A 27,813-nucleotide genomic window follows, 5' to 3' on the forward strand; every position below is an offset into this window, starting at 1 on the left:
TTCCCGAACCGCCATTTTGAAAATCTTGTTGATTCTGGGGAGCCGAGCGCGCGTCGCGAGCGTCACGCCAGACAGCGGCCCGCGCGCCTTCTCCTCGGCGTCGGCCTCCGGAGTCTCTTCGTGCTCTCCCGTTCCAGGCTCGCGGCGGCCGGGACCCGCGGTGAGGGCTGCGTGCGGGGGCAACGGAAGGCCCAGCCGTGTTCCCCGTTGCGGCCGACTGGGGTTGGAGGAGGGACGCGGCCATTTGGACGGCGGCCTGGCGCAGGGGGAGGGGACGCGCCGCAGCCGGCGCCTCGGGCCGGGCCGGAGGCAGCGCAGGACGGGCGGGCGCGCGCGCACGCGCCCGCGGGTGGGCGGTGCGGTTTCCCGCCTCGGGCATCCCCAGAGCGCGCGCGGGAGGCCGGGCGGCGGGCGGGAGGGAAGCCGCCCCTGCGGACCGAGCCGTGCGGAGACAACTTGGAGGTCCAGTTCCCCACGGGGACCGCCCCGTCCTCTGCCTGCGGGACCGAGGGCACCGCGGCGACCGAAGCGTCCATCTTCCCTCGCTGGCCCGCAGGTAGGTCCGCAGCATGTCCTCCTCGGCCCCTGCTGCGGAGGGAGAGGGAACCCCCGCCCCGCCCGCGTCGGAGAAGGACCCCGAAATGCCCGGGCCCCGGGAGGAGAGCGAGGAGGAGGACGAGGACGACGACGAGGACGACGACGAGGAGGAAGAGAAAGGTGGGCAGGAAGTCGCGACCCCCGGGATGGGATTGTCACAGCCAGGAGTTTCCCAGAAAGCCCCTTTGTTGACGCTTTGGCGCCCACAGGCATTGCGTGCCGGAGCGGTTTTTCACAAATGCACGTGAAATCTGCGTTTGCATGTTGGGCAGTGGCGGGGAATTTGCGGGTTCTGATTTTTTTTTTTAAGTGTTTGTGGCGTTGTGCGTCGGGGCTCGGCCGAAGTCCCGCCCGTGGTTCGCCTCGCCATTGGGCGGGAAGTTTCCGTGTTCCTAACCCGGGTGGTGCGCGCTTTGCAGGATGGTGCTGCCGTCTTCGTTGTGCATCTTTTGTCTTTTGAAGTCACTGCAAGGTCTTTAACGGGAACGCACTTTAAGATGTGGGAGGGTACCAGTGCGAGTCCTGGAAGAGCTGGAGTATCTTGAACTATGCATTTGTTGAATTTCAGCACAGAGCCTCTCTGCTCAGAGGAGTTTCCGTTCTCTAGGAGACACCGGTGAAAGCTGTTGCTATTTGAGAAAGTAGTTAGAAATAAAAGAAGTGAATATGAAAGAAAGTCGGGCCCGAGGCCACAGCTGTCTCGGTTTTGGAGCTCTGGCTGGCTGCTCTGAAGGAGGGCGTTCCCTCCCATTAACCGCCCTGTGACCCGAGGCTGAGCCAGGGAGTTGGGCGGTATGCAGTCTCCCGTGTCCGTCTGTCCAGGATACACGCTGCACTGCCCCTAGAAGCCCAGGCCATGACGCTCAGCATTCTTGATGGTATTATAGCCCAGTCTGGCTATCGCTCAGCCCAACTTGGAAGAAATTCAAGTTCTCTTCCATACTGTCAGCTTATTAAGTCTTAAAGCAGTCCATAGTCAGCATTTTATAAATACAATCTTGAGTTAAGATTACAAGGTATACCTTTTGTTTAAAGTGATATGTGTCCCAAGAAGGGAGTGTATGTATATATGTATGTATGTACAACATTGCTTTTAAGTTTTAATGTACATCATTACTTAACACAAATTATTTTTGAGTTACCTATACAACTGAAAGTTGGCTGCAGTATCTCACTACTAGCTAAGGCTTTCTCTGCACAGAGATGGTGAATTTTCTTGATCAGAAAAAATTAGAGGAACGATGTAAGCGTACTATAAACAGATCAAACCGTAATGCTTGGACAGCTGGCCAATCCAGCTGAGAATCCTGGATTTTGTTCTAGACGAATAAATTGTCTCTTTTTTTTTTTTTTGTGAAAATGTTCACCCCTGACAGTTTTATAGTTACTCTGGTTCATTATTACTCTTTTAAACTCACTTGAGGTGTTTGCGAAACAACTAGAACTGTACAAGTTTTTAATTCTGCTTAGCCAAGAATGTTTTACTTTCAGTATAGAGACATGAAAGTGCAGTAGTGAAATTAATGAAGTCTGAGTCAAATAAGGAGTCAGATCACACAAAATCAGCAATGATTTCGGGGGAAGGTGAGAAAAACAGCTAGTGACTCCTAGCATGCAGTCTTTGGCAGCTAGGTAGATGGTGTTAACTTTTCCAAAAACAATTTGCAGAGGTGAGCAAGTTTGGAGATGATTAGCCTTCTGCTTTAGATGTATTGAGTTTAGATGCTTGTGGGACATGAAGTGTAGCTGTCCAGGTAGTAGCCAGGCACATATTGCTTGATCTCATTCACAGAAGAAAGCTCTGGCCTGGAGTTAGACTGGGAAATTACTAGTTTATAGATGACAGTCAAAAGCAAGTGAATGTTTTAAGCCAGAAAAAGAGAGGGCATTGAGTGATAATAAAGGTTGCTCTACAGTGTTTGTCCTTCATTCTGTTTGCCATTGTCAGAAAATACCTGCTGGCATCTCTTTCTCCTGACTCATTCTTTATGTGAACATCCTTACACGCCCAGATCTTACCCTTCTTCAAAGTCAGCACCAGTGTTTTGATCCTTTTTTCCTAGTCCAAAAATAATCAACTGCTCCTCAACTCACAAAACTTTTACTTGTGATTTTTTATTTTGCAGTACTGGGGATTGAACCCTGGACCTCTGTACTTTTAGGCAAGCACTATACCATTGAGCTCACATCCCCAGCCCTTACTTTAAGGGTTCTTTAATAAGGTGTTTTATTATCTTCTACATTACACTGTAATATTTATGTCTCATTTTCCTCATAGACATGTCAAAAAATGTCCCATGTCTTAGTCTCCTATTTATTCTGTCAGTATCAAGTACAGCTTTGGACAAAATAAGCATTCACTCAACTAAATGAAAGGATCTCCAACAATGTTTTTTTGTTTTGTTTTTAAATTAATTTGACTATATCAATAGCCAAGTGATTTTAGATAAATTAAGCTTAATGTTTTAAACTTTAAAGTATGTACTACATGTTTCCTAGTGGTTTTGGTTTTTTTCACCCCCAGTCTGGACTAAACATTTATAGCCCTATTATTATGAGCATCATTTATTTAAACCACAGGATAATGCTCTGCCAGTTGATAGTGGTAAATGTAAGCTTGTAGAATTTTTTCTCATCTTCTAACAAATCACAGGTACCAGAATACAGTGGATAGGAATAAGCCCTAATGTGCTACAGCACAGTAGAGTGAAAACAATTCATTATGTATTTTATGAAGAACTAGAAGAAAAGTTGAGAAGCCCTAAACACAAAGAAATGTTCTTTACACATTGTATACACATATTGGATTATCACAGGGTACCATGTAAGTATGTGCAATTATGCATCAATTGAAAAGAAATTTAAAATAAGCTTAGTGAGAGCCTAGATGATTTTTTACAAAGTGGCCTTTAATAACAGTAATTGTAGTTGGATAAAAATTTGTTATCTGACTGTTTTTTAAGTGGGACCTTGTTAGTTTGCCAGGTAAGTAAAATACTACTCAAGTACTCAAATACTATGGAGTACTCTCTTGAGTACTCCATACTCAAGAGAGGAGTAAGGTTTGGGAGATGTTTTTTTTCCTATGTGTTTATCCAGTAAAGTTAATACATTCTTTTAGCTTTTATTTAAGAAACAATTAAATTAATTTCTAGAAAAGAGTCTCATCGTGGAAGGCAAAAGGGAAAAGAAAAAAGTAGAGAGATTGACAATGCAAGTGTCTTCCTTACAGAGAGAGCCATTTACAATCGCACAAGGTAGGTTTATTCTGTTTCTTTCGTTTTATGGGGAACATGCCCAAGTATGCAAAAGAATGCTTACCAGAGCTTAGTACTAGTGGGGTGTTTAGTGCTTAGGAAGTAGTAATAAACTTTCTATATAGTTTTACTTCATTTGCCTCATGAGGGCAATATTACATGTAAATTATGTCATAAAAATAATTCCCATTAAACTAACTTTGTAAGTGTATTAATAGCAATGTATATTTAATTACGGTATTTTCTATAGGAAAGGGGCAGAAGCTTTGTGAAATTGAGAGGATACATTTCTTTCTGAGTAAGAAGAAAACAGATGAGCTTAGAAATCTACACAAATTGCTTTACAACAGACCAGGCACGGTAAGATCTTTTTTTTATATCATTTATTTGCATGTTTGTGTAATAAAATACTTCACAATAAAATCATAATTTTAGTTCTGTGAAAGATTTTTAATGATCAGCTAGTTCAGTTTCTTTGCTATGCCAGTAAGCAAGTGAGACACATCAGCTGAGATACGTCCTTTTAAAATAACTTACCACGGTTCATATAGCTGGATATACTATCAGGGCTCTTTCTTCTGTAGCTTTTTCTTTGTTTTCTGGTGGTATTTTTGAGATAGGGTCTTGCAAACTATTTGACCAGGGTTGGCTTTAAACCACTATCCTCCTGATTTCTGCCACCTGAGTAACTAGGATTACAGGTGTGAGCCACCAATATCCAGCTTTTTTTTTTTTTTTTTATTCATTTACAGTAGCTGTTTTTGCCCCAAACTGGGGCTGGAAATAAAGTTCAGCAGTAGGGCACTTCTCAAGCATGCATGAGGTCCTGGGTTTGACCTATAACACCACCAAAAAAAAAAAAAGAAAAGTAATTTACTCAGTTGAAATTTCAAATTATGAAATCCAGTCAGTGATGATTTTTTTGGGGAGGAGATGGGGGTGGTACTGGGCTTTACGCTTGCTAGGAAGGCACCTGGACTGCTTGAGCCATGCCTCCAGTTCTTTTTCCTCTGGTTATTTTTGAGAGAGGGTCTAGTTTTTTGCCCAGGCCCGCCTGGACCTTGATCCTCCTATTTTCTTGCTTGCTGGGACTGGGATGATAGGCATGCACCAGACCCAGTTTTTTCCCACTGAGATGGGGGTCTTGCAAATAGTTTCCCTGGCTGGCCTCAAATAGTGATCCTCCTGATCTCAGCCTCCCAAGTAGCTAGGATTATAGGCATGAGCCACTGGAGCCTAGCTCAAACTGTGATAATTTTAATGATCATTGTGTATATATTAGAAGAAACTTATTTTTTAATGTTCTTACCATCCGAATAAATGATTCAGTATAATTGTATCTCATTTTGAACAAATACCTGATAAAAGTGGATGGCAAGTCTTTTCCAAAGGATTTGTTACTACACTGTAATACAACTTTGTATTTCATAATTAAGGAAACTGCTTTGGACAAGATAAAGTTTGATGTTAGAATAGAATGTCTAAGACATGGCATAATTTTCATGTATAATGTCATTCAGTCATCACAACAGTGTAGTTTATACAAGTTTCATAACTAGTAAATGATGTTGACTTATTGGAAATCTCACCTTTTATGAGGGGCGATGCTGGGGTTTGAACTCAAGGCTTCCTGTTTGCTAGGCAGGCACTCTACCACTTGAGTCACTCTGCCAGCCCTTTTTTGTATTGGATACTTTCGAGATAGGGTCTCACAGATTAATTGCCTGGGCTGGCCTCAAACTGCAGCCCTTCTGATCTCTGCCTCCCAAGTACCCCATTGACTCCTTACTTTTCAAAAAAATGAAGTCCTTTACTTTCTGATTTGGAAAGTAAGAAATATTACTGGTGTTCATGTTGCTTATGAAGGATTCCTTTTAAGTAGTAACTTTCTGCATCTAGTTATTATTATATAACAATCATAGCAAATAGTGTCTGGTGGAAATTCATTTAAATGCAAACTTTTATCTCCTTCCTGAACTAAGAATGAACCCAGGGCTTCAAGTATGCTAGGCAAAGTCTCTACCACTGGAGCTATGCCCCCAGCGTTTTTGTTTTTATTATTTTGTTTTTGAAACAGTGTGGCTAATTTTACCCAGGTTGGCCTACTTCTACCTTCCTAGTAGCTGGGATTACACACAAGTACTATCATACCCAACTTGAAACTGTTCTTTTCAAAGAATTTTTATAGAATTTTACAGAATTTTTATAATATTAATGTTAGTAACAAATACGTTTTTCACCTTTAGTAATAAATGTTGAATAAACCAATCTTGTAACTTAGAGACATGAAAATAAAGATAGTAGCTTTGCATTGGCTTTAACTTTCTTTTGTACATTGCTGAATAATAAATAGCATTAATGATAAAAGAAACATTTTCAGGTGTCCTCATTAAAGAAGAATGTGGGTCAGTTCAGTGGCTTTCCATTTGAAAAAGGAAGTATCCAGTATAAAAAGAAGGAAGAAATGTTGAAAAAGTGAGTTCTTTTTGTAAATACTATGTATTGATGAATGTACTTTGTTTACTTTTTAACATTTAAAAATGAACACTGTTCATTTTCACTATACTGCTGATTCTTTGCTTTAGGTGCCAATATTTGACTTGTCTTCATAGCATTAACTTGGGATATTCATTACATTATTTTCCAATAAATAATGACCATCAAGATTATTGAAAACTCTTAAATTTTATTTTGTAGAAGAATGATAGACACAGGCTACTCATTCACAGAATTCAAAATTCGAAAGGTCTGAAGGGAATGTAGTAAAAATCTTGCCTATTTCTGTCTTCTGTTAGTCACTTTTTCCTTGTTAAGCCAGTTAAACTACTTTGAAACTTACAATTTAATGTAAATAATAGTGATTACCTAATTCTTCATGGAAACATTGTCACAGTCTGAATTTGGGTAGTTTTTCTAGCCAGAAGAATGATCAAGTGCATGAATTCTGTAATACTTAAAAATATTTTTTCTAGTGAGTTTAGTTGAAGTTCATTCTTAAGCTGCCTTGAAAACCTAACCAGTAAATGGCATTTTCAATTTCCTAATAATCATAATTGGTTATACAGTAGTCAAGTTTAAGAGTAAGATGCATAGAAATATTGGCTGCTTTTTAATGTATACAACTTAAGCTATACCAATTTTGTTGGTTATTGCCTTTATATTGGCTTTTCCCATTTTCTGTTTCAGATTTAGAAATGCCATGTTAAAAAGCATCTGTGAGGTTCTTGATTTGGAGAGATCAGGTGTAAACAGTGAACTGGTGAAAAGGATCTTGAATTTCTTAATGCATCCAAAGCCTTCTGGCAAAGTGAGTTACCAGTTTTTACTGTTTTAATAGCATCTGTTATTAATGGCCTTTGCTCGCTCTCACTTTTCTATGGGACAATAATGTAATTGTTTAGCAGCAGTATTGAGCAGTTAGCATTTAATGAAATCTACATTTAACAAATATGCATTCAGTTGACATAACTGCAACACTTCCATGATAGAAATAATATAGAAGGTATATGCTCCCTCATGAATATGTGGGATATAAGATTAAGAAAGGTAACTTTGTGTCACGTAGGACAAAATAAAAATAAGATCTCCAAGGATTTGTGTCTATAAGGCCCTGGAAGAATGGAATCAGGTTGAGTTGATGTGGTCTTGGGTTGGGAAGGAGTACAATCTAATCAGGACAAGAAAGACAAGATAGATCAGACAAAGGACTAATAACCAGAATATATAGGGAACTTAAAAAACTAAATTCTCCCAAAACTAATGAACCAGTAAAGAAATGGACACGTGAACTAAACAGAACTTTCTCAAAAGAAGAAATTCAAATGGCCAGAAAACACATGAAAAAATGCTCACCATCTCTAGCAATAAAGGAAATGCAAATTAAAACCACACTAAGATTCCACCTCACCCCTGTTAGAATAGCCATCATCAGCAACACCACCAACAACAGGTGTTGGCGAGGATGCGGGGAAAAAGGAACCCTCTTACACTGTTGGTGGGAATGTAGACTAGTACAACCACTCTGGAAAAAAATTTGGAGGCTACTTAAAAAGCCGGACATCGATCTACCATTTGATCCAGCAATACCACTCTTGGGGATATACCCAAAAGACTGTGACACAGGTTTCTCCAGAGGCACCTGCACATCCATGTTTACTGCAGCACTATTCACAATAGCCAAGTTATGGAAACAGCCAAGATGCCCCACCACTGACGAATGGATTAAGAAAATGTGGTATCTATACACAATGGAATTCTATGCAGCCATGAAGAAGAACGAAATGTTATCATTCGCTGGTAAATGGATGGAATTGGAGAACATCATTCTGAGTGAGGTTAGCCTGGCCCAAAAGACCAAAAATCGTATGTTCTCCCTCATATGTGGACATTAGATTAAGGGCAAACACAACAAGGGGATTGGACTCTGAGCACATGATAAAAGCGAGAGCACACAAGGAAGGGGTGAGGATAGGTAAGACACCTAAAAAGCTAGCTAGCATTTGTTGCCCTTAACGCAGAGAAACTAAAAGAGATACCTTAAAAGCAACTGAGGCCAATAGGAAAAGGGGAACAGGTACTAGAGAAAAGGTTAGATCAAAAAGAATTAACCTAGAAGGTAACACCCACGCACAGGAAATCAATGTGAGTCAATGCCCTGTATAGCTATCCTTATCTCAACCAGCAAAAACCCTTGTCCCTTCCTGTTATTGCTTATACTCTCTCTACAACAAAATTAGAAAGAAGGGCAAAATAGTTTCTGCTGGGTATTGGGGGGGGGGAGAGGGAGGGGGTGGAGTGGGTGGTAAGGGAGGGGGTGGGGGCAGGGGGGAGAAATGAACCAAGCCTTGTATGCACATATGAATAATAAAAGAAAAATGGAAAAAAAAAAGAAAAGATAGGGGTATATTAGAACTGGATATTTTCTAGATCATGGAAGAAAATTATGAAAAAGTAACATTAAAAAAAACTGATTCTTAGAGGTTTCCTGTTTTGAGCTTTCAAAATCCCCAACAGTACCCTAGGAGCCAGACAGAAGTAAAAAGGCCTTCTAATTTTCTCACTCTTCCTTAAATTTAGATTAGGTTTACCCAATTATTTAATGTAACAAATGACTTAAAATGTCTGTTGAAGTGTTGCTTACATAATCTTGCATGACCCTTTTTAAAAAACTGTTGAGGACCCCATGTGGTTTGGTTTATGAAGAATTTTATTTTAAAATAACATTAGTAAAAGTAATATTGTGCAAAAAGTCTATTTTCAAAAGACTTAGTGAAAAGGGTGGCATTATTTTGTTTTTACACATTGAATTAATTAAGAGAAAACAGTGTGAGCCCCTTTGTTTCTCAGTCTCTTAAAATGTACTATTTTGCCTGAAGTACATGAAGAAAATCAGCCTCACACAGGAATGTACTTAAAGCTAAATTTTAAAAGTTCTTTCAAATAATTGTGGATATTATTTTTTGACAAAACTCCACAGTTGGTAGTTTCTTAGAGATTAGTTATGATGTTAGCTCTGAAAGCCTATTAATAAACTTGGGTTTTTGCCTACATATGGTTGTGTAACATCCTGCATTTACTATTTGGAAAATAATGGCTCCCTAAATTGCTCAGATTTTCTAAATGTTGACACATTTCATTAAATCTATCAAGTCACATCCAACACCATCTTTAGGTACTAGGAAGCTACCAGTTCATGGTCTTTCCAAAGACCATGGATGTGAATTTCCCCAAATTCTAAAATTTGCTGGCAATAAATGCTCTCCGTTTTCCTGTTTTTGAGAATGTGTCTGTCGATTATCTAAAAATCTGAATAACTGTTCTTTCAAAAATGATGTTCCAGGGCTGGGGATGTAACTCAGTGGTGGAGCACATGTCAGCATGCATGAGGCCCTGATTTCAATTCCAGTACTCCTAAAAAATAAAAATGTTCTATGGAAAAAGTAGCTTAACTCAGAACACAAATTATTGCACAAATGCTTCTCTTGAGAACACCATTACCTTTAATATGTAGGCAAAGTATTTCATGTGTGTACACCTTCCCATCTGTGCTCAAGGATTGAGCGTTAATACAGTTAGTATTTCTTCCTTCATCAAGGATATTTGTAAGTGAACAGGTTTTTGTTTGCTGCTTTTTGCTGCTGGTGGTATGTAGTTGTGAGGAACATAATGACTACTAGTACATTTTGCTGTGTTGATTAATATTAAGATTTCTTAAGTAGTGCTTAGGTGCCAGTGCTTTTACTCACCTTTGCTTTTGAACAGTTAGTGCAAATTTTAACATAATGAAAAGTGCAAACAATATGCTAACGTTACTACACATATAGTTGACATTATAGATTCTTGAGATGATCTCAGGGTACCCCAGAGTCCATGAACCACACTTGGAGAGCCTTGTGATGATTACTTCTTATCTGATAGTGTTAAGCTCAAGCTATTTTGCTTACTACCATAAGCTTCCGTCATTTATGAAAAGTGTTGTAAACTCCTTATTGCTAACTCTTTTTCCATAATAATTTAAAGACAAATAAGCATACCTTTAATTATTGGTGTTTTATTATATTAGATTACCTCGATTATTTTGTTAGTCAGATACTGTTTCCAAAAAGAAAAAAATGCTATTGACCACAGATTCTGATTAATAGATAAAAGCATTTATATATCATTACTTTGTGGGTTTTGCTTTTAAAAGTTTCTCATTTGGGGAGTGCATTTTCTTGGTCATGTGATTGAATGATAATAATTGCAATAATATTTGCAGTCTCCTGTGTAGATTTATCAAGTAACCATTCCAGTACCAGTATTACTAATTCTGTGTATGGATGACATCCTTGCTGCCTTTTTCTGGTTCCTAGCTGCGATGTTGAAAGATACTACATTTTTCTAATGTTTGAGATCTACAGTTCATATAGTGAATAATAAAAGTTTGGACAATGAAACTTACCTTCTCTCCAAACAGTGCTTTCAAATTGTTTTTCTAAGTGGAATTGGGTCCTGATAATAGTTGATACATTCTTTTGTAGAAAAGCCTCTTTGGGAAATGTCTTTGATTGGTCCATTAATTTAAAATTTCTGGAATGTCCTAAATTGGCTGTTTCCCCATCTGCCTTTAGAATGGTGGGTTGTTTAGACAAGCCAGAGGCAGTCTTACGGTTTGTTTATAGCTATCCTGAGAACACTACATTATACAAGGCAGGCACTTTCTCTTAATATTTGTGTAGGTGACAGTGACTCCTAAAAGATTGGCTATTTTAGAAGAAAAAGACTTGTGGTTCTGCTAATTTCATGAAAGATACTGTTTAAAATTACCACAAAAGTTCATGTAATTGAATATATACTGACTAGCCTTATTTGAAATACTTGGAACCAGAAATGTTCAGATTGCAGGTTTTTGTTTTTTTTTTTTTTTTTTTTTTTTTTTGAGGTTTTGGAATACTTTGATATATATAAGATGTCTTGAGGATGGGATCCAAGTCTAGGCATGAAATTTATTTAGTTCTCATAAGCATCTTATACCCATAGCCGCAAAGTAATTTATGCAGTGTTTTTAGTATGCTTACATTTGACTATGACTTGTATCACATGAAGCCACATGTAGAATTTTACACTTTAGTCATTATATCAGCACTCAGTTTTGGATTTTAGAGCATTTTGCATTTTCAATTAGGGATGTCAACCTGTACTTTAACATTATAGATTTTTTTCTTAATGTTTCTGCTTGTTGAAGCAGACAGGTAAATAGAAAAGATACTCAATAGTATCAAAGATACTCAGGAGCAAATAATACTAATTTCTTAGTTTATATATTTTCAGATTCTTTATATGAGGCCATTTTGTAATTTTTAATTTCAGAATTTATCAGATACTCCCCTAAGAAAGCATTTTTTGTTTGTTTGTTTGTTTTGCAGTACTGGGTTTTGAATTCATGGCCATTCCAACCAGCCCTTTTCTGTGAAGGGTTTTTTTGAGATAGGGTCTTGTGATCTATTTTCCTGGACTGGCTTCGAATCTCGATCCTCCATATCTCTGCCTCCTGAATAGCTAGGATGACAGGCGTGAGCCATTGGCTCCCGGCTAGAAAGCATGTTTTAAAACCTAACTTTTTTGACTACTATAATCACATCATTTCCTGATTTACTCTGCTTTTAAAGTATGGTTTAATTGAATGTCAGGGTAATAGCAGTGCACCTATTTTGTGGTTCTTAGTTTCATAATTAACATGCCCAGAAATGTCAGTGAGAATTCCATCCTGACATTTTTGAAAGTAGAGCTCAGAGATAATATAGTTCATTTACAAATTTACGATGTCTAATTGATGATCACTTTTTTTTTTTTAATGGGTGAATTCCTTCCTCCTCTTTGATTATTGGACCCTCAAAAGCAAAGAGTTCCTCTGGTAATGATATTCTTAATGCTTGTAAAAATGTGTGGTAGCTCACACCTGCTCCAATCTCAGCATTCAGGAGGTTGAGGCAGAAGGGATTGCCAAGATTGAAGCCAATTAGGGCTATACAGCAAGACTATTTCAAAAAGAAAAAGAAAATATGTCTGACTTGAAGTATTGTCTTGATAAAGTTAGTTTAACATAATATGTACTTTAGACTTGTGGCACCATGTCAGAATCTAGAATACATACTCAACCTTTACAAATAGTCTTGACAGGTACTTAAGACACAAATAAAAGAACGTTGGTAATGCGTTGGTAATGCAGTTTTAGGTTAACCTGACACATTAAATTCAAGATGAATAAAGTGCTAAGTTTGTAAATACTTGAGAGAACAGGTTGAGTAAGAGTTGATTGACTTGGAAAGACAATACCTTATTGGTGTTACTGTTAAAATTTTTTTTATGCAGCCATTGCCAAAATCTAAAAAAAATTCTAGCAAAGGGAATAAAAAGGAACGGAACAGTTCTGGAATGGCAAGGAAGGCAAAGCGAACCAAATGTCCTGAAATTCTGTCAGATGAATCTAGTAGTGATGAAGAAGAAAAGAAAAATAAGGAGGAATCATCAGATGATGAAGAAAAAGAAAGTGAAGAGGAGGTAAAATGTTCTGTTTCTTAATTATTTTTTTCTGTAGGGAAAGTTAAATATTTTTGGTATATAAGTCCAGCTAACAGACAGTTCCATATTAGTGGAAATAGTTAAGAATAAAACTTTCTTTCCCTTAAGGAGCATGTATAGTTTTATTGTTCCAAAGAATAAAACTTGGAAAGTGGGAGGGGAAGAGTAAATGAAGAGGGCAAAGGAGGTTGAACTTGATTGATGTATTTTCTACACATGTATGAATATGGGACACTGAAACCTGTTGAAGTCATATTAAGGGGAAAGGGAAGAGGGAGAATAATGGAGGGGATGAACCAAGCCAGGGTACATTGTGCACATAAATGGAAATGTCACGATCACGACACCTCCTGTAAAACTATTATATATTACTAAAACCTTTAAAAAAAAATTTAGAAAACAGTGAAGTTGTGTGACCTAGATTTGAAAGTGGGCCTTGAATTGAACCTTCAAGTCTAGAGCAGGTAAAGGAAAGGAAGCAGGAAATATACATGCTGAACAGGAACACATAAGCAGGTTCTTAGAGATTTTTTTTCACTGTATATTAGTATTTTACAATTGACTTGAACTGTTTCTCTTTCTTGCAAAAAAGGAGTTTCAGGACCTTTTTTCCCCAACCTGTTGGGGATTATTTAATGAGAATAACAGCATTTGAAGTTTATTTGATCAGTGAATAAATTTTATATCAGTTAGGAATGCCTGTCATTTTCTCTTTGGGAGTATTTGTAAAATGTTGAAAATACTTAGCTTTCAAAGTGAATTTCTGGAAGGAGAACTGGTAAAACAATTAGAATATTTAAGTTTTGATGTATACCTCAGTCAAGCAGATCTGGGGAGCAGGTACAGAACATGAGTTCTTGTTGTGAAGGATGTTTTGGTACACAGTATTTTAATTTTTGTTTTGCTATCTTTCTTTTATAAACCATGTCCTCTCCCATCTTCTTTAGGGACTTTATTACTGCTGGCTTGACATTTAGGGCTAGATAAATTCTTTATTGTGGGGGCCACCCCAGTGCCCAGTTACAATAACCAAAAATGTTTGTAGACACTGCCATATATCCCCCTGGGAAAGGGATTGTTTCCAGCTGAGCACCACAAAATTAGAGGGATTAAAGGTGTAGTAAATGCTCATTATATGTGTATGTATTTAGTTTGTATATTTGTTGGGGTATTTAGAATTCAGACTTGTTTTAGTGTCAGATTTTATAGACTTCCAAAAAACAACATGAAATGTTTTATAATTTAAGAAAGACAGTTACAAGTCTTGCAAGTGCTTCATAAATATTTTACTATGTTTTGGTGTTAAGGAAGATGAGTAATCTGAGCAACTAAGGTTTTAGTGGATTGGACATCTGAGAGGAAAACATTTGTACATATGTCCATATACAATGTAACAGTTTTAAAGTAATTCTATTCTTCATGTCTTTGGTTATCTACCATGTACTGTTCTCTATATCCTAAACTCTTTTTAAGGCAGAGTTAAAGCATGAAACATAAGCATTTGGTTTTTTTCTTCAGACAAAGCATGGGCTTTGGAAACTGTGCTCAAAATCCCGCTCTCCCTTGGATTATCATTCCGTAACTGTGCAAATTATTTAAACTCTTCAATTGCCATTAGTAGAATGGGGATCATATTAAATGACTTTATTGGAAATACTTAGTGCATGCCTGGTACATGGACTGTGTAAGTCTTAATTTCTGCTCTATTATAATGAATATAGCCTTTATTATGTGTAAAATTCCTAAATCTATCTGCTATTGCCAAGGTACAGGTTAAGAGGATATTTTATACTCCTTTTACATTTTTCACATTGTTGTCCCATCGTTCTAAGAGTTCATTAAACTCTGTGTATACAGATGTCATCTGATTTATAACCATATTGGTTCTCGGATAATGATCACATGTAGAACTGTCCCACTATAAGTCAAAGCTGTACTTTTTACTGGGCCATAAACTAAGGTCTGTCGTGGTACACTCAGGTCAAATGATGGAAATCTATGAGGGGAAAAGAAAACAAAAAAAACTTGTAGACATTAAGTATATACAGTCATACAGTATAAAAGTACATCATATTTTATTAGATTTTTCCTGTTTGGGATGGTCCTGCCAGACTTGTAAGATATAAAACTAATAAAATATAGACTGAGAAATCTTTTCTTTCCCCCTGGTAAATTTCTAACAAGACTTGGCATTCTTACTGCTTTGAAAACCCCTTAAATTTAGGATTGTCCTCTAAAATTTTATTGCTGATTTAGTTTCTGTGAAAGGCTCTGCCTTTGAAAGGTTAAGTTCTAACAGGAGGAACTGTATTTCCATGGTGACATTGTTTTTCTTATTCTATTTTATGAAGACTCAGGTGGCAACCATATTAGGGACTTCATAATGGAGGTGTTTTTAGTCATTACTATGAAAAGATGTCTTTTCTAAAAGACCGTGAAGAGAAAAGTTGCTTGTAATTTTCAAATTTTGTTTTGTTTATTTATTTGGGGGTGTAGTACTGGAACTCAGGGCTCCTGCTTGCTTGGCAGGCATTCTATCATTTAAGCCACTTTTCCAGCCCTGCTTGTAGAATTTTTGTAGATAATTACTAACTTAATAGTTTCTGTTCATTTCCTGAAATTCTTCTTTCATAAATAAAAAGACTCTCCACTAGGATAAGCTTCTTGTTCTCTTTTAGACTCTCAGCTCGTAAGAAATTAGATTATTTTTACCTGTACCAATTTCCTCTGTAAATTGAGGGCACTGAACTATAATGTGTAGTCCAAAGGTAATCTGTATTACATTGTTAAAAGCAGAAGTTTTATGCAGAAATCCAGTTCCAATTATAATTGTCTTTTGGTGAGTTATATGAGTTTACATATTATTTATTGCTGTCCTACTTTACATATTTTACCTTTAGCTATGAAGAGTAGGATGCTTAATTTATATGTAAGTTTATTATTTTTAACTGAAATCTAGTTAACAGAATTGGCAAGTTTTTTTAAAAAATAGATGGAGGATTTAGCATATTAGCAGATGGTTGCTAATGCATTTGTGTGAGGTTCTCTTTTCCTGTGCTTTTGTGCTATGCACAGTTTTGTAATCCTTTTTTTCCTTAGAATTAAATAAGGACACTTATGGGGATGGAAACATAAACGTTTAATCCTATCACTCAAGGCTGAGGCAGGAGGGTAATTTTCAAGGCCAGCCATGGCAAAAAAGTTACCCAGACCCTATCTCAAAGAACAAGCCAGGCATGGCTGTGCATGCTTGTAATCCCAACTGTGGTAAATTGTTTGGACCATTTGAGGAATTATTTGGTAGTGGCAGGAGGGTGAACAGGGAAGTTTTGTTAGTCCTTAATTATGTTTTAAAAAACTAAGCCATTTCATCTTATACTTTGTCCAGAGGAATTATAAAACTAAATAAATTATGTAAACCTTTTGTTGGAAGGCAAAGTTGAAAAATCACTATAATAAAATCCACTTAGATTTAAACTTGCTGTCATAATCTTTTGTGAAATAACTAGACTTGCACATTCTTTTCACTTGGCATTCTGAGTTTTCTCAGCCAAGTTGTTAAAAGAGTAGTGTACTTTAAGCTAATTTTTATTTTGTTCATCTATTCACCCAGTACAGCCTTTCTGCTGTGAGGACAGAATTCTGGCTCTGTGACAGGCGTCTTTTTTTTGGTGACCCTCCTTCCAAGAGCCCTGCTGCCTATAAAAGATAGGTAAGCCTTATTCTCCCAAGGTTTTTTGTTTTTTTGTTTTTTTGTTTTTTGCCTTCCTTCAAAACGTGCTTGTTTATTCCTCTGACTTTGTACCTTCATGGTAATCAGACATGGAGAATCATCTTAAAATTTTTGAAAATTTATAGTATCTTTTAAAAACATTATAGTACATTGTACTTTCTGAAATCAATGGTATTAGTTTTATCTGTTTCACATTATGGATCAAAAATACCTAACATTGTTGATGGCCCGACATTCGGAAATATCAAACCAAAGTCTGTAAAACTAAATTCTCTGACAGTTTGGAAACTAGCTTTTTTTCTGTTTCTTTCAAACTTGTTACTTAGTTTTTTCCACATTTTATTAAAAGACTGTCTTGGCTCCTATTTGATTAAATAACAAAGATGGTAACTAGCATGCATACCTCCAATATTTTCCTTTATAATGCCACGTGTTTTTACTGTGACTACAACAGAGACAAGCTTAAAACAAGAGGCCACTGCTTGATTTCCTAATTAACCACTTTTTGAGTGAAGTGGCGCTATGCTCAATGTCGTTGGGTTACAGAAGATATTTTCTACCCAAGTGTTGCTTGATAGTTGATGTCACAGCATTTTCGAGAAGAGTCTCTGTATCTGTTGAGAGAAGGCTTAGTGGAGACTAGAAGAAGTACCAATTCAGGTAGACCTTGGGAATGGAAAGGAAAATTGGATCTGTGAACAAAGATAGGGAGCAGGAAAGGCAAGGTTCTGTTGACAGAGACTTGTTTGTGCTCAGTCATGTGCCACAGAAGTGGGCAAGGAGAAATGAAGCAAGAATAATGCAGGTTGAAGTCAGACTTTGCTGCATGACTTAATACAACCTTTGGGAATGGATTTATCCTCTCATTCATTGAAAGTGATTATCTTATTCTATGCCTGACCATTTCGCTAAAAGGGAAGAAAAAATGAGACATGTCCTCTCTACCAGAAGCTGACAGTCTACCTGGGAAGAAGTACTGCTTATTTAATAAATATTTATTGGTGTAGACATGGAAGGCTGTTGAGCCTCTACTATGTACTTGTGTGTATTATATGTCATTTATTGAGGAATTAATCCTGTTCTTTATCTGGTTCCTCCCTTTTCTATTTCTATCTACAATAAATAATTCATACTCTAATGTTAGAATTAACAAACTCTGACCTGTATACCAAATCCAACTTGCAGCCTGTTTTTGTGCAACTTGAAAATGTTTTTCCATTTTAAAATGATTGTTTTATAAAAAAATAAATAAATAATATGCAACAAAGATTGTAGCCAGCAAAGCTCAAAATATTTATTATCTGGCAGTTTACAGAAAAAGCTTAGTGATAAATCTGTATTCTACATGTATTTCTCATCTTACATGGTATAGGTAGAGGAGTCACCTGTGGGCTTCAAAAAAAGAAAAAGGTACATTAACCATTCCTCTAAGGCTCCCAGGGTACCCCTGGTGGTTTGATTTAATGTTTTTTGGGTTTTTTTAAACTTTTCCTCTTCTGTTTCTGAAATAAACAATTTGTACAGGTAAATTGTACCAGAAGACAGTGGTGTTAAAAATCAAGAGATTTGGCTAACTGCTGTTAATAGGAAACATCTTTTGCCTTAGCAATCAGGGTAATTTTAATGAAGTAGAACTTCAGGATAGGAAGAGATTTTTAAAGGTATTTAGTTCCCTAGTGTCTTGCCATTTCAAATTCAGTAATAATTACATTGCAACGAGTGCTGGTTCTAAGGTTTGTACTAGAGATCAAGAAATCATTAACAGGGTCTTTATCTTTGGGCACTTTAGTTTAGTAGGTAGGAGGGTGGGGCAGAGATTAAGAGAAGAAAATATAATTTAAGAGCTAAAAAGAAATAAAATCCTGGAGCTCGTACAAAATTGGAGAGTAAAAGACAGTCCTGACAGAGAGTTTGGTTTCCTTTGTTGCCATTCTGTGTTTTCTGCCATTTTTATTCTTTAGTAGTAGTATTTCAGTGTAACTATTGAAGGGTAAAAATTTAGAATATGATAAGATATTATGTCAGTTGGCTTATTACTATAACTTAGTTTTATAGTTTCAACCCTGGCTTAAAGAAATACATAGTACATTAGTCATTCTTCTAAGCAACAAGCATAGTAGGAGACACACCAGCCATAATTATGAAGGTCTTTGCTTTTTATTAGCTGTAAGGTGTTGGCTCACTTAACTCCTCAGATATTTCCCTCATTTATAACAAGGGAAAAGTAATTTGAGGTTTTGTTGTTGTTGTTTTGTTTTGTTTCTTTAAGATTGTGAGATTGTATGTGAAAGCAGTAGCTATGTGAGTGCCTTTTTCTTTTCCTTTTAATTACATTTTTCACCACCCTCCTTGTTGAGAGTACAGGTAAACGATGTCCTACAAATAATAACAGAGATGAACATATAGTCACGTGGTTACTGTAAGCCAAATATTTTTCTAGCTGTTTGTGTACTGATAGAGCTAAATAAGGGTAGTCAGTGTTCTCATGGAAATTGTCAGGTCTTCTCTTAAGCTTGTACTGTAGTGGGGAAATAAGACATGTAAATACCTATGTTATTTATATATATATTAAATAACTGTAAATATATGTTTAATAACCATATATAATGTCTGTTTTCTTTGCTGCCTTTTGTATATTAGCTCATTTTATCATCCAAACAACTGCATAGATAGGGCCACAGTTAATTGAACCTACAATGCTACAGTGCCTGTAAAGGCAGCCATCCTTTCTAGTAGATTCTAAAATGTACCTGAATGCCAGAGGAATGTAAACATAGGGAAAGTGTTAAAATGAACAAAGTGTGCCATCGTTACCTCAGTATTTACAAACAAGGAGCTTGCGTAAAGAAGGGTAAGTGATTTGCTTGAGAACGCAAAATTAGTGGTGGAATTAGCATTTGAACCAGAAAGTTTGGTTGTAAAGCCTATGCATATTGTTACTCGCTTCTTCACAAGACCTTCCACAAAGTGGGAATTAATGAATTAGAGATCAGGTACTGTGAGAATACGGATAGTCAAATTGGTGGCATTGTGGAAGGTTTAGAGAAGTGGTTATGAAGCTGGGTTTAGAATTGGGAGCAAGATTTTCTTAAGTAGAGGAAAGGAATGAGAGTAGGAATTGAAAGTTGATGTAAAAGTGGGCGTGGTTTAACTTGCCTTTTCACCTCTCCCCAGGATTTCTTCCCATGTTTGCCTTAGCTGCTGAAACTTGTCCATTACCAAATACCAAAGTATGTCCGGGACATATTTGAGTTCCCCACTTTCCAATGTTACCAATACCATAATAACTTACCTTCGGGGAGGGTAAAGTGATTCTTAACACTGGCAGAGCTAAAGCACAGGATGTGAGGTTGGCTATCTTAACTTTGCCCAAGATGACAGCCCTTAGTAGTTTAGTTGTTTTTACTGCTGAGCTTTCACTTTTCCTAGTCATCACTAATCAATCTAAAACAAATACTTTCTACCTGAGTTTGCCACAGAAAAAATTTGTAAGTGGTTACCAAAGATAAGTGAAATTCAGTATAAATAAGATATCTTGTAGGCTATGCAAAATGGCTCACTACTGTAATCCCAGCTACTTGGGAAGTAGAGATCAGGAGGATTGTAGTTCAAGGCCAGCCCAGGCAAAATCTTGGTGAGACCACATCTTAGTCAATAAACCATAGTTGATAGTGTGCCAGTCATGGCAGCTATGGAGAGACTCGAGATAAGAGGACCACAGTATGAGGCTGGCCCCAGGCAAGAATTTGAGACCCTACCTAAAAAATAACTACAGCCAAAAGGGCTAGGGGCCATGACTCAAGTGGTAGGGTACCTGCCTAGTAAGTGCAAGGCCCTGAGTTCAAATCTCTGTATGACAAAAAAAAAGTTATTGTGGGTTAAGGACATTTCTACTATAATGTGATGAACTAAGCATCACGTGTCATGGTTAGTTGATACAGGTGTTGGTCTGTCTCAGTGCTTTTAATTTTTTGTGGTGCTGAGGATTGAATAAAGGGCCTTGCGCATGATTGGCAAGCTTTCTCGGTGCTTTTATAATTTCCATTTTCATATATCTGCCCTGCTTTTAAAGAATACTTAGTAAACTTAACGTTATTAGGGATAAGTTGCATTTGCACAATGAAGGAATTTCCACTACAAAAGAAATACTCAATAATAATAGCTAATATTGAATATTTGCGATGTTTCAGGCATCTTTAAAAGTACTTTCCCTTGTTCGTGGGTTTACTATTCACTTTCCATAAAACCATACGTACTATTTCCCTTATTTTGTAAATGATAAGAGTAGGTATCAGAGAGATACTGAGGCTGGAATTTGAAAGCAGACAGCTTGTCTCAAGAGCCCACACTGAACGTGATGTATCTTACTCTAGTGCTTGTGCAGTGTTTGCAACCATATAGAAATTTGTTACTAAGACAGTAGACTACTAGTCTGCTTAAAAAGAGCTGTAGGACAATATTCTTTCTAGAAGACATTAAGTATAAAAAGACGTTCCATATTTTCCTGGCCTTTCATTAAAGAGTGATAATTAATAGCGATTATGTTATTCTATGTACTAAATGTATCAACAGATACTTGCAGAGCCCAGTGCTGTTCATGTAAAATAGAAGGGCACCTAATAAACTTAAAACTTAATTTAAATTGGTCATAGAAAACTAGTAAAACCATTGCTGTATCAACCTGGTATCTTGAACATCAGAATAAGGAAGTGAAATACCCCTTAAATAGCAAACATTCATGCTAAAGCTCACATACTTTTTTTTAGAAGCATGTCAACCCCTTGATACTTCTTAAATTCCTTTTTTAGTAGAAGCCAAACTAGATGGGTTAGCTAGTGCCTAGCCACAAGTATTTTATTGAGGTAGTTAGGGCATGGGGATACTAAGCATATGACAGATATGCACAGTGATTGTATTATAGCAAAAAGAAAGACAAATAGTAGAATCCAGTGAACTCTACTTTGCACCCATCTAACTTTTGGAACAAATTTTTCTATAGACTTCAATCTGAAGGGTAGGTTCATCACAATGTTTGTCCTTTAAAAAAAAAAAAAAGGTTAAGCTGGGAATGGTGCATGCCTATAATTCCAGCTTTCTAGGCACTGAGGCAGATGGATTACAAGTTGAAGGCCAGCCTGGGCTATACAGGTAGAGCCTGTAACAAAAAGGGCTGAGTGCAGTGCCTCATGTTTATAATCTCAGCTACTTTGGAGGTGGAGAACAGGATGAGCTCCATTCAAGGCCAGCTAGGAGAAAAAGTTAGCGAGACTCCATCTCAACAAAAAGTTGGAGATGGTTGTGTGTGCCTGTCATTCCAACTAAGTGGGAAGCAGAAATAGGAGGACGATGATCCAGGCCAGCCCAGGCAAAATAACTCAAGACCCTATCTGAAAAATAACTAAAAAAGGGACTGGGGACATAGCTTCCAAAAAGGCTGGCTTATTGAGGTGTGCCTTAGAAATCAAGAGTATAAAGTGTTTAGTGCAACTTTATGCCATTATTGGCAGTTTGAAATGATACAGAATGCTTGCCCTTTGGGAATGCTAGTTAAGTGAAGAATTAGTGCTTCCTAATTGCAGAGACTATGGTGGACAAAGTAATTATAACTTACTTGTTTCAATCTCCATCTGTATGCATTTTGCTTTTGTTGAATTGTCTCTGGGTTAGTGTTTAAGAACACACGGGCTGGGGTCAGATCTGTACTTGAGTCTTGGTTATCAGCTAACGTGACTGATGACCTCACTGAGCCTTAGTTTCCTCAGATACTCACAGATAGGTTTTCAGCAACTTTTGTGTACCAAGCACTATTTGAGGAGTGAGGGGTACATCAGTGAACGTGAGGGACTGAAGCCGCTCTTCATGGAACTTCGATTCTAGTTGGGCTAGAGGGAAAATAAGAGATGGTAATAGTATATATTTTAGGTTCTCTTCCCTCCACTACTCCAGATTAGAGTGTATTAGTCATGTCTCAAACTTGATAATTAGTTGTGTTCTTTTTTTAAGTTTTGGCCGTAGCAGGGTTTGAACTCTGCCTCATACTTGCTAGCATTTGCTGTATCACTTGAGCCGCACCCCAGCCCTTTTTTGCTCTAGTTTACTTTTCAGAGATGGTCTCACCTTTTTGCCCAGGGCCAGCCTCAATCCTCCTACCTATGCTTCCCTCATAGGTGGGATTACAGAAGTGTATCACCATGCTGGCCTTGTTGATTGAGATGGGGTCTTACCAAGTTTTTGTTCCAGCTGGCCTCAAACCGAGATCCTCCCCATCTCCACCTTCCAAGTAGTTGGGATTATAGGCATGCACTACATCTGATAATTAGTAATTTTTAAATTGTGCTAGTCTGTTAATTTTCTCTAATATTGACAGGCATAAGAAAAGTTGAGAGATAGCAGTGAATCTTCTCATCAGTATATTTTCTTTCCTTTCCTGTCCAGCAGCCACCAAAAAAGACCTCTAAAAGAGAAAAACCTAAACAGAAAGCTACTTCGAAAAGTAAGAAGTCTGTAAAAAGTGCTAACGTGAAGAAGGCAGACAGCAGCACAACCAAGAAGAATCAAAACAGTTCCAAAAAAGGTAAGGTAGAAGTGACATCACCCACCAACTTTAAAGATAAAACGTGTGTTTAAATGTGTAGAAGACAGTAGACTGCAAAGAACATTGGGTAAAAGAGAGGTGACAGCTTTTAAAAACCTTTCAAAGTTGACAATTTTCAATGCATATTTCATAGGTGATTTATACATTATAATTTACATTGTGATTTATAACCTGAGGAGTCCAAGATTAATGAAAGCTTATACAATTCCTATCTTAAAGATTTACTTTGTAAAAAAGTTATTCATAATTGATGTTACTTTTAGAAAGTGAATCTGAAGATAGCTCAGATGATGAGCCTTTAATAAAAAAATTGAAGAAACCACCTACAGATGATGAATTAAAGGAAACAGTAAAGAAATTATTGGCCAATGCTAACTTGGAAGAAGTCACAATGAAGCAGATTTGCAAAGAGGTAATTACTAATACTTAGATCATTCTACTTTACTCAAAAATTTTTCACTTTCTTAATTTGAAACTATATCCTTTTGTACTTTGATTCATTGAATAAAAATTTATTAAACTACTGTATGCCAGCCACTCTTACTGAACTAAATAGTCATGAGTTTCTGACTTGCTGTAATTCAAGTCAGAAATAAGAACCTGATCAAAGTTTGTTCCATTGAGGTATAAGAACTTAGGTAGCATTAATCACAGAGAATACAACGGAAAGAATATCTTAGAAGAAAAGATGTTTTTTTAACATGAGATGGAATGCTGGGAATAACCAAATAAGTAAAATTGTGGACATTGTGATTGTCCAGTTTAGGAGAGAAATCTGGACAGGGTATGGTTGGGAGTTAAAACCAGGAATATAGATAAGGTAGCCAAGAGAAGATGATAATGGGTGAGAAAGGCAGAAACAGAATCCTGAAGACCCTTTGAGAAATAATTTCTATAAAATATAAGAAATTGTAGAGACAGAAGAAAGGCAGGAGGGAGTGTTGCTATGAGCCAGACGTCTCAAGAAGGGGGTAGGCACCAAGGTAGAAAAGGTAATTAATTAACTTAGGAGACGAGTGATATAGAAAGACAATTCATAGAAGAACTAGAAGACACATCCAACCGGCTCTACTAATCAGGGAGACAGAAATTGAAAGATAATATTTTTGCTTATTAGATCGAAAAAAATTAAAGATGGACAGATTTCATTGTTAGCAAGAATGTAAGGAAACTTATGCCTTAAGTGGTAACATCTTTGGAGGACAATTAGGTAGTGTCTTAGAATTTAAGTTGCATATGCCTTTTCATCTAGCAATTCCATTTCTAGGTCTGTTTCTTGGAAGATCATGCACCAAAGTGGTCACTCACTGATTTCCTTCTGAGGGGAGAGGGATGGGGGCAGGAGATTAGTTCTGTCCATTTGAGGGATTTCTGTGGTTACATATTTGTAATATTTTTAAAAGGGATTATTATCAACATGGAGAGATCAGGGGAGAAGGACTTGACCTTTCTGTTAAGACTTGGTAATAGAAAATGATCATATAAAAGCAAGTTCGAGAAGTGATAAAAGCAGTAATGAGGAACATGAATGAGTTAAATTTTATGTTTCAAGCAGCTTGAAGTTGATGAGAAAACATAAGAGGGCCAGGGGAGCACAAAAACCATTGATGAATGTAGATACAACTGAAGGGGGAGGTGGCAGTGGTAGGTCAAAAAGTTGAAGAACTTGGCTTCTTGGCTGAAAGCAAGGGATACTTGAATAAGGAGGTCAAACTGCCAATGACAAGAATGGAAGGAGAACCTGACCAGGAGACTAGGGACCGCAGGAAGGCTTTGAAGTGAAAATGGAGTCAGTCACTAGTTGCACAGTTGAGTAGTTGTAACAAAAAAACTGTGTACTATGTGGCTCTTTACAGAAAATATGCTGACCCCAAACTATGGTATGAGTTAAGCCAATGCAGTGTGCTTATACACTGTAAGCATGAGTCTCAGGACTTGAAGTCAAGCAGCAATTGAAGAGAGGGAAATTTAGAGTGGAATTCTAGAAGTATAGGATGGTGTTATAGATAAGAAAGTAAGAGGTTATCTCTAAAAAAAAAAAAAAAAGATACTCCACAAATAACCTGCCAGTGTAAAGATGTTAGTCCACCTAACTAGTCTTTAGCTGTTAATCATCTGTATTAATTCAGTCCCACTGCCAATTTATAAAGCACTGAAAATTGTTTGCATGGTAGTTGAATTTCTGCTTTGTATGCAGTGTTAATAAAAGTGTTCATCTGCAAGTATGAGTCTGTATGGTCACCCAGAGTATTGCTAGAATGTATACAAAGCTATTTGTGTATAGCACACATTTTCTCTTAAGTCGAAGTTAGAATATTACTGGATTTTTAAATGTTTCCTTTTCACTATAGGTATATGAAAATTATCCTGCTTATGATTTAACTGAGCGAAAAGATTTCATTAAAACAACTGTAAAAGAGGTAAAACATTGCCGTCTTCCTAATTTGATCATTTTGTAAATAGTAAATTATGTATGCCAAAGTACTCATGTCACTGAATATCACATTTGATCCTCAAAATAAATGGGAAAATATATCTAATAACATTTGAACATCTAAAATAAGAATTCAAAGCTGCGTGCTGGTGGCTCACGCCTATAATGTGACTACTCAGGAGGATCATGGTTCGAAGCCAGCTTGGGCAAATAGTTCCTGAGACCCTATCTCAAAAACACCCTTCACAAAAAAAGGGCTGGTGGAGTAGCTCAGGGTATAGGCCCTGAATTCAATGTACCTCAAAAAAAAAAAAAAAAATTTATAGTGCATGTGGTACCTGGGCAGCTCAGAGGTGTTTAGCAACTTGAAGGCAAGTTTCTGTCTGGCAGTCCAGGACGAGGGAAGAGTCACAGTAGCATGTTGGGTTTTCATTAGCCCCGGTTGATTTCCCAAGGTCATAGTAAAACAGATGAGAAAAAATGTAATAAGGTTTTCTGATTTATGTGTACTTAATATGTTGTATATGGTAAAATGTTGTTTCTTTTTCATTACAGCTAATTTCTTGAGATAGAGGACAGATGATTTGTTCCCATAGATTTGAAGATCTGATTTATACCATTATACCAGCAAAGAGAATGTATTTCCTTTTCTAAATCTTTGTTAAATGTTGTGTTGGTAGAACTTACTGCTGACCTTTTTATCTGGAGTGTTACATATAATTGAGTTTGGCATTTTTAAATTGCATTTCTATGCAGTTTTTAGTTTAAAATCTTGCATGGCAATAATTGTCCCTTGCTTTTATAGTTGTATTTTGTACATTTTGGATTTCTTTATATAAGGTCATAGATTCTTGAACTGTTGTGGGTTTTAGTGCACTTAATACTAGCTTGCATAAGACATACTTTTAATCAAGTAGAAAAGCTATTACAACCGGCATTTATACCTGCAGAGATTATTGCAGTATTTAGTATATGAAATATTTTGAATACAGCTCTATTCTGTCCATGTGACAACTTAGTGGCAGTGTGTGTGTCATATTAAGTTACACGAGCTACCTGTCCAGATGACTGAATTGGAATTTCTCCTGCATGTATATATATGTCGAATTGTCAGCATGACAGAAGTGACAGATATTATTTTTGTATTTTTCAAAAACCAATTTGTTGTATATAATTTTTTTATTTCTTTTGTGCAGATCAATTTTTAAACTCATGTAGGTAGGTATCTTTCCACTTGTAAACTATGAAATGTCAGTGTTCAGCCAGGCAGTATGACAGAGCAGTGAAAGTCAGAGTTCAGTGATGGGAACACTGAGGAACTGTCTAGTTCTGCTTCGCCCTGAAAGTGTCATCAATTTGTAGTTTTAGTGTTAACTGCAGAAGTATCTATATACATTTTATATTGAGGACAGACCAAAAATCAACACATCAGAACTTCAAAACTTTGGGAAAGGGTGGGATTAAGCACATTTGGTTTCTAGTAAGTGAAGTGATTTTTATTAACTGCTTTTGACCATTTAAAATGCTGGTATTTACAAGAAACTCGGCCGCCTTCCTTCATAATTATGATAAATGTGTGAGCAATAGTGGGTATTTCTAATGAGCGATGTATACCTATTTTTAACATTAAAGAAATTTAATGTATTTGTAGAATCAGGACTGTAGGGTTTTAAATTTTGGCCAATCAGGATTCTAGGTGATCAAATATATGGACCACCCCTGAATTTGAAAGCCTAAATTTTGTCTTTTAAATTGACTGTCTCTAAGTCAGTTTATTAAATAACCTATCTCTGAATTTTAAAATAAAATATGCTGCTTATGACAATTAGATTTTTGATGTACCAAATGAGTGTTTAAAAATCTTTGCATCATAGGACAGAAGTATATAAAAATGGTATGTTGAGTGTTAACTGGTGTTTCTTGATAAAAGTATACTTGGTAAGAATGAATGGAATAAGCAATTAAACCTAAAAATTGGCCTTTGATTTTAAGTATCTAATTTGTTCTTATAAGTCTTGTCAATAAAAAAAAAAAATCAATGGTGTTTTTAAGTCTTGTATTTATTGCAGGCTTATGTATCACTTCTCCCCATATCCTATGATTTTCATATAGTACTCTTTAGTAATAACTTTTTGAA

General features: G+C 36.9%; 1 protein-coding gene across 2 annotated transcripts; it reads left to right on the forward strand.

Annotated features, from left to right (window-relative positions):
* Positions 1-27,715, forward strand: Dek (DEK proto-oncogene). Of its 2 annotated transcripts, none has more exons than XM_020180064.2 (11): positions 1-160; positions 557-717; positions 3,753-3,854; positions 4,105-4,214; positions 6,235-6,329; positions 7,041-7,161; positions 12,705-12,893; positions 23,083-23,221; positions 23,506-23,654; positions 25,594-25,662; positions 26,232-27,715. In XM_020180064.2, exons 2-11 carry the CDS (start codon positions 570-572, stop codon positions 26,241-26,243), a joined length of 1,134 nt encoding a protein of 377 aa, XP_020035653.1. In that variant the 5' UTR covers positions 1-160; positions 557-569; the 3' UTR covers positions 26,244-27,715. The 2 variants fall into 2 exon arrangements, with proteins under 2 accessions (XP_020035653.1, XP_020035662.1); XM_020180073.2 differs by having other exon boundaries at positions 23,086-23,221.
* The last annotated feature ends 98 nt before the right edge of the window (positions 27,716-27,813 follow it).

Source organism: Castor canadensis, chromosome 8 (assembly GCF_047511655.1).
Source record: "Castor canadensis chromosome 8, mCasCan1.hap1v2, whole genome shotgun sequence".
NCBI classification, from domain to species: Eukaryota; Metazoa; Chordata; class Mammalia; order Rodentia; family Castoridae; genus Castor; species Castor canadensis.